Below are 9,498 nucleotides of genomic sequence, written 5' to 3' on the forward strand. Positions count from 1 at the left end.
GGTGGATGGACGATTAGTACTCGGACAACTGATGAACCGGTTACTAGTCAAACGTACATACATATGTTATAATCGTGTTACAGGCTTTGCACAATTAAATTTTAAGTACTGAGTAATGTGGCACCTAAAGTAAAATTGCACAAATATTTATTGCAATTTCTTTGGAAATGCCATGGAGAAATTGGTTTTCCAATATATGTATGAGTCACAATGCGGCTTCTCATTCCATCATTCTTGCGTACGAGTAACTAATAATAGTAATAGATTAGTATGGTTATAAAATGCAACCCTGTTGATAAAATGTCATTCCCCTTTTCCTATCGCTATTGTCATTCGCAATTTGACATTTGTTCACTGGCTTTTTTTAATTTCTTTCGCATTTCATTGGCAAAAAAGTTGGCAGCGTTGCGAAAATGTCTGGCTTAAATTTAACTGTGCGTGTGCATCCCGTGGTGCTTTTCCAGGTTGTGGATGCTTACGAGCGCCGCAATGCAGATTCCCATCGAGTTATTGGCACTTTGCTGGGTAAGTTGTGCGCATTGTCCGTAAAAATACACCCAACTAACCACGTTTGTCGGTGACGTCGTCACTGTGACTGCAACTATAGGTTCCGTTGATAAGGGCGTCGTTGAGGTGACTAACTGCTTCTGTGTGCCACACAAGGAACACGACGATCAAGTGGAGGCCGAATTAAGTTATGCACTAGATTTGTATGACTTAAATCGCAAAGTGAATCCCAATGAAAATGTCGTCGGTAAGTTTCGGCAAACATAACCTCACTTAGTAGTATGGTGCTGACGTTAACTCCTTTTCCTTCTGCATTTACCAGGTTGGTGGGCTACTGGCAACGAGGTTACCAACCATAGCTCCGTAATTCATGAATATTACGCACGTGAGTGCAACAATCCTGTGCATTTGACTGTAGATACATCGCTGCAAGGCGGACGTATGGGCTTGCGTGCCTATGTTTGCATACAATTGGGTGTACCCGGCGGCAAGACAGGTTGCATGTTCACACCGATACCCGTTGACGTTACCTGTTACGAGCCAGAGACCTTCGGACTCAAGTTGCTGCAGAAAACTATTGGTATTTCACAACCGCATCGGCCCAAAACCGTTTCCCCCATGCTGGACTTGGCACAAATTTCCGAGGCTTCTAATAAATTGCAAGGATTGCTCGATCTTATACTGAAATATGTAGAGGATGTAATTGCGCACAAGCAACCACCAGACAACGCAGTGGGACGGCAATTACTTGATCTCATACACTCTGTGCCACACATGACGCACGAACAATTCACGCAGATGTTCAACGCAAACGTACGTGATTTACTAATGGTAGTCACCCTGTCACAGCTGATCAAAACACAACTACAATTGAATGAGAAATTGACCTTCCTGCCCACAAATTGAACTTGAACGGAAGAACAACTAGTTTAAAATCACTAATTTTAATTTTGCAAGCAGAGAGTTTCAGGCATTTGAAGGAGAAAGGAAATATAGTGCGCGCAGAAGATATAGTGCAGGCATGATAATGATTGGTCTTAAATATGATAGTAAAATATTCAAATATATTTGTATGCTGCGTGCAAGAAGGATCTGCGTGTTTTTTTCCTCGATCAATAAACGGGAAAGAAGGTAATTATTTAGGCGTATTTTTTGTTTTTATTTGAAAGGCGTAAAAGTCCATAAAATAGATACTTTGACACGAAATAATTACTTGTTATCGCTTATCCATAAATATCATTAAGTTCTCTAACAGTACAATTTATGTCGTGATTGTTGGGCGCGGAAGTCAGCAGTTTATTTAAACTGTAGATAATCTTAATGAAGTTGTTGAAAGCAAAAGTAATTTTGAACTTTATGTCAGCCGCAATAATCATTCCCAGCTCATTGTAACGCCCCCTTCGCATGCGCGCAACATTGCATGCTGAATCTAAGAATATGGGCTGCTTGTGGTTGCTTTTAAATTTGATATTCACAGCTGCAGCGTATAATAAATTCAATTTGCCAACAATAGCACTAAAAATTCTTTCAAGTAGTCTAAAATATATATGTATGTAGTACATATTCTACCCGAACAATAATAGTCGCAACAACTAATTGTAAGTTGAATTATACTTCATTGCTGTTTGATTGCCCCACTCCAGCGTAAATTTTCCCATGCGATTTCAAGTCAGCGCTATGTATTTGTGTTTAACATTGTGAAGCACGATTGATGGGCAAAAAAAACGCAAAAAGTGGGTGGTATCACAGAATCGATGAGTAAAATCGTGCAATGCAACAGTAATAAAAGTGCAACTACAACGGGAAAGGCAAAAATTCGCTGGCCACAAATATGGAGAAGCAAAGCATTGCTGCAGCAAAACAACTGAGTTGCCGCAACAACAATGCACAAATTCCTTTTGCCAGCAAACTGGGGTCAAGGTCGTTTCTTCTGACAAATGACTAAGTGCAGCTATTCGAAAAAACCTGAAAGCTGCCGTATCCGGCTGTTTTGCGCTGAACTCTAGCAGAAGCTGTGGAGGGGAAAAGGGCGAGACACGAAGAAAACCGATCCAATGCAGCGTTTTGCTCATCAGTTCTTGCCGGGGCTGGTCAGTTGCCGTCATTTATTTTTGAATCACTGAGCAGCTGCTGAGTATCGAATAAAGACTGAAAAAAGACGTGGAAATAATAAATTTTCATAAAAACTAAATGCAAAATTAAACAAATAATATAAATGCCGCAGCCGCAAACGCTGATGGCTGGTTTGTAGGCGTATCTATCAACGACTTCCTCAAAATGACTTGCAACAAACAACTTAGAATCAAATAAATAACGCAATTCGTCGAATAACAATAGCACCACAAATCACAAACAACAACAATGCATAAAGCATATTGCAATAATATGAAATAATTATAGCTTTAGGCATAAGTTGAGGTCACTTGCATGCTAACCGTTACCTAAATAATGCAATCACAAGATAATTCACTAATTCATTGATTAATATTAACTGACCGCTCCACAGCGACAAAGGCAAGGCTTTGCAGAGGCATGATCAATCAACTACTTATCTGTGGCAGCTAAACGACGGCGCGTAGTAACTGTCAACCGCTAAATGAAATTTAAAAAAATAATTTACTGTTAAGTAGCAGAGTAGTGTTGAATACATCAGAGTATTACATTTTAGTTTCTGGATAATAAAATTAGTTAAGTGTGCTGATTCAGTCTGCATGCCACGTCCTTCCTTCTGTCTGCTGCCGATATAGTATATTTACATATGTATATATGTACATATAGACATACCTACATTTAAGCTAATTCATTATGTCACTTTACATTGCGGGAGTAGTAATGTGATGCTTTTCCCGTTTTTGCGCCACCACCAGCGGCGACGGCGCTTTGAAAGAAGCTTGTAAAGGCGGTGTGGTAAACAAATATCAGCCTTCCATTGTTGTTTTTGGCAAATTATTATAACAAGCATTGCAATTAGTTACAAGACAACAATAACAACAACGAAACGCATGCAAAGTAACCACTTTCCCAATCACCATCGGTAAATAGGGCAAACTCTAGACGGGTGGGTATATCAATTACTCAGCTTAGACCACGGTAGAAATACTTATGCGTAGTGTATATGTTTAGGGGAATATGTATATACGTATGTACACATATGGATGCATGTGCAACCAATTGTCATTTGTTAATGCTTATTGCATTAATATGATACGTTTGAAATTTGCTAAAACGTAGACGGACAGATGCAAATACATATTTACTTGCGTACATATGTAGCTTTTTTTTTGATAATAAAAGATTTCAAAAAGCGAAATACCGCGATGTAAGCTTAATTTACATTTTTGACCGACTTCACAAAAAGGAGAAGGTTATAAATTCATCGGATTACTTTTTTTTATGCATGTTACCGCATAACTTTGGACCACGTTAACCGAAAGATAATCTTAAATTTTTATATGAGAATTGAAGTCGGTTTTGTTTTTTCGATTCGAAAACGAACTAGCTCAAAAAACTTTTGAAGAACGCCCTACTTCACAATTTTATTGAAAAACACCTATCTGAGAATTTGGTTAAAGAACGCCCTATCTCAGAGTTTTTAAATCGAATTCTGAGATAGGGCATTTTACAGCCAAGTTCTGAAATAGGAAGTTTTTGAAAAAGTTTCCGAAATGGTTGCCGAGATATGTCGATCTTTCACTCAGGTATCAATATGTACATACATATATATATATTATGTGATTCTCTTATACTCGAAAAATTGCGAAATGGAAATTTATAATTTTAGTAGTTCATTAAAAATTTCGAGGTTTTCGAGAAATGTCTCTGAATTTTTTCTTCCATGTGATTGCTGTTATGGTTCTCTCTGGGAGAGAATCGCAACAACAACCACATGGAAAAAAGGTGCAGAACTAAAACGATGAATTCGGCAGTTCAAAAACGCTATCTTTATTTTTTATGCTTGAACTTAAGAAAAAAAACGGAAAGTTGCAACTCGAAATCTTATTCATACAAATCTTTACAGCTCAAACTTTTGAGATTTTGGAGATTTTTTTCGAACCTTTCGCCCGATTTATTCAAATAAATTGAAGTATTGGACCATTAACACGGGGTTTCAAAATATCTTGACTCCTGCACCACCTATCGTGTAATTTTTTATTTAGTTATTCATTTTTATGTAGGTAATGTACATTCCAAATATGAACCAAATCGGTCCATAAATAGGGGCTTTTGCAATATTTCGACATCCGCGCCATCTACCGGATTAATTCATTTTTCATAATTGCCATGGGGTTCTGAGCTAAGTTTCTAGTCTCTAGCTCATCAGTTAGTTGGTTAAAATTGTTGCCTAAACTTCCAAGCGAGCAATATTCTTGACCCAGTAACCCTAGCCAAGGTGGCGCATGCGCCCATTCAGAGTGTGTTTTATTAAAATTGACCCTTTGATTCTATTGTTTAGCCACAATAACGCACAAACTACGTTTTTTATTTTTATTGCAAATGCCTTTAATGAGTAATAAGAGCGCAGTGACGATTGTTTCAAATTACGACTTCCAAGGGCCTCAAACTACAAAGCGTTGGCGGGGCATTTTCAACAACCATGTTTCGTGTTCCGTCATACCCAGCCAAAGAGTAGCTGCTTTTGCCATTAGTTATTTATGCTGTGCTTGATTTTGTAGTTGTTGCTTGAATGCTGTGCCACCGAGTTACGCAAAAGCGCGGCGTTGCAAGCTGCTTGCCGCCAATTCGAATATTTTCGTATAAATAATCGTAACATTTAAAGTCAAAGCATCAAAACATTAGCAGCAACAGTTAGTTCAACATCAGCGTTAGTGCAGTAAACTTAATTTCAAGCAAAATGAAATATCTGGTAAGTGAAGAGTACACTGGCGCTTGCCGCCACATCGCCAGGATATTAATTTTTAATCTTCGCTTCTGCTGCAGCAAGTTTTCCTCATTGTCATCATCTGCGTGGCCGCATGCTTGGCAGCCATTTCGGAACCGGAAGACGTTGCTGCCTTGGAGGAGAAGAAGACTGAGAAACGTGGCGTGTTCGGCTTCGGCTATGGGCATGGGTATGGACACGGCTACGGTCATGGCTATTATGGCGGCTATGGCTATGGTGGTGGCTACGGTGGTGGTTATGGGGGAGGTTATGGTCATTTCGGTGGTGGCTATCCACCCTACGGCGGAGGCTACTCGTCATTCCATGGCGGTCCATCCTACGGTGGACATGGCTACTACCCTCATGGCGGTTACTATGGCGGCTACCATTAACTGGAAGTAATGAATACACTACTTTGTATGTACAATAACTAAGTACATTACTAAAATACACTAATGCCATGAAGTGTTCGAATGGAACTGTTCTTTTTGTTTTTGTCGAATGAGACGTTTTCAGCAGCAAATAAAAGTTTTTATTGAAAAAAATTTGGTCCAAGCATGTTTCATTTGCAGTATTTTAGAGATTCATTTTAAGAATGTAATTTATAAAAAAAAATTAGATTAAAAAATATAGTTCTATAATGGATACTAGTACAATGGCACTTTCTTCCCCTCCACGCTCATTGTGCTTCTTGTGGCGAGTAACTACATATAACACGATAGTTTCGATTAGTATCTTCTTAATACATACTATATATGTATTTCTTCATATTCATTTTTACTTACATACATATAAATTTATAGCTTACAAATAAATTTAAAAGCGCATTGTTAACACACTTAGCATAATTTACCCTCTTTATAACAAAATCGAAAACGCAGCTTTTTTAAACTAATTACTTGTAATTACCACACCGTCTTCCCACTCAGTCCGTATTCAACAACTTCCGTTTTCTTTCCAACTTCAACTCACGTTTCAACGCCTTTTGTTCCAGCTCCTCAGCATGCTCCGCAAAGAGCGCATGCAACGCAGGATACATGAGATGAAAGTGCTCCAAATCACCCAGCGTCACTTGCATATTATCGAATGCTATCGCTACATTACGCATTTCATCGTCTTTCGCTTCACCTCCACCCACCAACTGCTGCATGCGTGGCAGCTTAGCGTAACGCTGAGAGAAGTGTGTGAGTATGATGTGTTGCGCCTGCATCTCACGGCCCTGTGCGATCGCTTGCGATATTGTGCTGTGCATTTTATGTTTAGCCTCATCCATCAAATCATCCTCCATGGTCGCTTCGTGTATCAGCACCGTGGATTTGCGGCCGAGCTCAACTAGATCCCGACATGGCATTGAGTCGCCACTGTAGGTGATCTTCACAGGCTCATTTCTGCCTGCTGTTGCTGGCAGCGTGAGACTAACGCCATAGGAATGTGGACAGTGACGCACCAAGCAAGTGGCCACCGCATCAATGCTTAAGTCGGCACGCGTCTCGCGCAAATCCAAGGGCTTCTCCAACATTTCTGCATTGCCGATGAGTGTGTAGGCATCCGCGATGCTGTCAATGCGCTCATTGTAGAAATTTAGCCACGGTTGTATTTGTACTGGTGCAAAGAGTAACACTTTCTGCTCAGCCAGTGGCACATTTACTTGCTGGAGCAATATTTGACGCTCATTCAACAACCCAATAAGGCCGATGTGATGGTCTGCATGGAGATGCGAGATGTAGATTGCTTTGAGATTGCGTACAACTTCTTCAGCACGCTGTTTGCCATAGAAGCGCACAATTTGGCCGAGTGTACCTTCGCCGCAGTCGAGTAACATGTAGGAGTTCTCGGTGGGCTGTATCATTATAGCGCTCACGTTGCGTGTTTTGTTTGGTATGCAGGAGCCTGTGCCGAGGAAGGTTATTTTGGGGTACTGAGATGTGCAATTAGGCGCTGGAACAGTTTGCAGTTCGGTTTTTAGCTTGCTCAGGCATGCGGGGAAGTCGGCCAATGCCTGTGTCTCGTTAATATATTCGTTGGGGTTCAGCTGCGCCTCGGTGCTTCGGTCCAGGCCTAAAAGGGAATTTTTTTTTTTAAATTTGAAAGAAAAAAGGCTTTCAACATTTACCTTTACGCGGTCGCAAGTGGAAGTTTGTGAGGGAGTTTATGGTTGCTTGCGTTTCTGTCAAGGCATGATCCGCATTCGCACATTCTCCAGCGCAGTTCTCTTCATTCGCCGATTCACTCAACTTTGTTTTCTTTAATTTAGTGCTGATATTCATGCTGTTGCAAGACTCCAGCGCCTCTGCAAGCAGTGGAAATGTGCGAGCATTCAATTGGTTCAACTGGTACTGTATGCGATGCGCTGCTATGTAGCCGGAGAAAGTGTTGCGCGGCGAATTGAGATACATATGCTGGGTGCGTTGTGTAAAGTTTTCCATAAAAGCGCGATAACAGTTATTCTCCAGCATATGAGCTGGTGTGAAGTGCACAACCAGCGCCACTTCATTTTCGGTATCCTGTTGCAGTTTTTGAAAGACTCCCGCCTCTGCTTGTAGTGCAGCCAAATACTCTTCTGACGGTACGTCCAAAAATACAAACGAAAGCGCCGTTTCGCTGGGTTCGCTAACATCTTTTGAATATACAACGGTGCCATCGGGTAGGGTAACGTCAATACCGTTCTTAAGTTGACCTAGCAGCGGACCAGGTGTCACGCCACGCTCAACGCATTTAACTAAATTAAGTGCACCTGGACGTGGTTTAAGTCTACAAATGTACGCAACCACCATTTGGTTTTGCGCATCTATTGAATCGGGTGCTGCTGGTTGCTGCTTATACAGCGGCACATACTTGACGCTCATGACGGTGTCTTCAAAATCCGACTGCTCTGTGCAATCCCGTGTGTTTACCTAAAATTGTGGCTATTTTATTTAAAAAAATTACGTCTACTTTTATCTTACCTTCAGCGTCTTGAGCACTACGAAACGCTTCATACTGTGCAGCACGCTATCTAAATGCGGTGGTCCATGCAAAGCCATTTCCTTAACGCCCGCATCTTGTACCGTTAATGCTAGACCAGGAAATCCACCTACCATGGGCCATGTGTTACGTGTAACGAAAATATGTTCTAGCCGCGCCAGCTTTGTTTTATGCTCATGTGCTAAACGCTGTGTGCCCTCCCCACAATTAAACAAATAGCGGGCCTGATCGGTGAATAGGTAGATTGCGCTTGGTGAGCCATTTGCACCGGCGCCTAACACTTGCAAATTTACTATGCCCGGTATATAAGGTGTAGATTTTTTCTTTGCCGCTTGAAGTTGTCTTTCGCGTCGCAGTTGTGGTGGCGCTGGTTTAGCCGGCCGCGATTCCACACCAACTTGCGAGAGTACGGTATTTAGATTGCCTTTTCGATTTCTAGATGCGGGCAGTTGGACGAGCTGACCTTGTGCGGTATCGGTTTGCTGCTGTTCAGCTTGTGCCTCCAAGTTTGAACTTTGAGAACGTGCTATTGGAGATTCCATCGCAAGTAGTCTGCTTACTTGCGAGTATTGAAATAATTTGACACGTGCAACGCTACGTCTTAACGCGCAGTTGAGCAACATTCGCGCTTACCTGAAAGCGGGTATTGTTAGTTATGATTTTCATAAAATTTTGATGAAATACCACCGGCAGTACATAGTTTTTACTTACTCTGCTCCAGTTGGAGATTTTGGCAAAGAACACGATGGCAACGAACGAAGGCGGCAATTTGACATAACTTCACAGCTGATCTGATTTGTTGATATTTCGCACTAGAGTTGCCAACACCTTACTTAAGTAATTAGTATTGTATTTTTTTATACAAAAAATCCTGGAACATTCCAAATTATTTACTTACTACATCCTAATACATTATTCGATGCATCCAAAAAATTCTTGTTTTGCTTATTTGTATAGAAAATTTTCCATGAATTGAATGTAGATCCAAAATGCGCCAGATAACCATAACGTATTTAATCGGCCGTCTTCACGTGCTGGAAAATCTCGCGGTTACGTTATCTAGCATGTATTCAACTATAATTTTTTGTTGACGGTATTTTCTCATTTTGTAGAATTCTTCCAAGGCGTATTCAATAAGGTGGTATCGG

General features: G+C 40.8%; 3 protein-coding genes across 3 annotated transcripts; 2 read left to right on the forward strand and 1 right to left on the reverse strand.

The window, feature by feature from the left end:
- Nucleotides 1-360: 360 nt before the first annotated feature.
- LOC118748659 (eukaryotic translation initiation factor 3 subunit F-1) lies at nucleotides 361-1,598 on the forward strand. The gene is made up of 3 exons (XM_036483242.1): nucleotides 361-525; nucleotides 608-754; nucleotides 830-1,598. Exons 1-3 carry the CDS (start codon nucleotides 414-416, stop codon nucleotides 1,411-1,413), a joined length of 843 nt encoding a protein of 280 aa, XP_036339135.1. The 5' UTR covers nucleotides 361-413; the 3' UTR covers nucleotides 1,414-1,598.
- Nucleotides 1,599-3,917: 2,319 nt separating this feature from the next.
- LOC118748665 (keratin-associated protein 19-2) lies at nucleotides 3,918-5,925 on the forward strand. The gene is made up of 2 exons (XM_036483252.1): nucleotides 3,918-5,371; nucleotides 5,446-5,925. The coding sequence occupies exons 1-2, from the start codon at nucleotides 5,360-5,362 to the stop codon at nucleotides 5,776-5,778; spliced, it is 345 nt and encodes a 114-aa protein (XP_036339145.1). The 5' UTR covers nucleotides 3,918-5,359; the 3' UTR covers nucleotides 5,779-5,925.
- Nucleotides 5,904-9,134, reverse strand: LOC118748663 (ribonuclease Z, mitochondrial). Its single transcript, XM_036483248.1, has 4 exons — nucleotides 9,062-9,134; nucleotides 8,332-8,983; nucleotides 7,500-8,280; nucleotides 5,904-7,444 (listed from the first exon to the last, which is right to left on the reverse strand). The coding sequence occupies exons 2-4, from the start codon at nucleotides 8,971-8,973 to the stop codon at nucleotides 6,312-6,314; spliced, it is 2,556 nt and encodes an 851-aa protein (XP_036339141.1). The 5' UTR covers nucleotides 8,974-8,983; nucleotides 9,062-9,134; the 3' UTR covers nucleotides 5,904-6,311.
- Between the last annotated feature and the right edge of the window lie 364 nt (nucleotides 9,135-9,498).

Source organism: Rhagoletis pomonella, unplaced genomic scaffold (genome assembly GCF_013731165.1).
Source record: "Rhagoletis pomonella isolate Grant_MI unplaced genomic scaffold, Rhpom_1.0 Rhpom_scaffold_00013, whole genome shotgun sequence".
NCBI classification, from domain to species: Eukaryota; Metazoa; Arthropoda; class Insecta; order Diptera; family Tephritidae; genus Rhagoletis; species Rhagoletis pomonella.

What these genes read in the sequence shown, in the direction of transcription:
- LOC118748659 (XM_036483242.1), top strand. Translation starts at nt 414, where the DNA reads ATGTCTGGCTTAAATTTAACTGTGCGTGTGCATCCCGTGGTGCTTTTC. An exon ending in AGTTATTGGCACTTTGCTGG is followed by an intron (nt 526 to 607) that starts GTAAGTTGTGCG and finishes CTGCAACTATAG; the next exon opens with GTTCCGTTGATAAGGGCGTC. An exon ending in TCCCAATGAAAATGTCGTCG is followed by an intron (nt 755 to 829) that starts GTAAGTTTCGGC and finishes TGCATTTACCAG; the next exon opens with GTTGGTGGGCTACTGGCAAC.
- LOC118748663 (XM_036483248.1), bottom strand. Translation starts at nt 8,973, where the DNA reads ATGTTGCTCAACTGCGCGTTAAGACGTAGCGTTGCACGTGTCAAATTA. An exon ending in TAGTGCTCAAGACGCTGAAG is followed by an intron (nt 8,281 to 8,331) that starts GTAAGATAAAAG and finishes CCACAATTTTAG; the next exon opens with GTAAACACACGGGATTGCAC. An exon ending in CCACTTGCGACCGCGTAAAG is followed by an intron (nt 7,445 to 7,499) that starts GTAAATGTTGAA and finishes ATTCCCTTTTAG; the next exon opens with GCCTGGACCGAAGCACCGAG.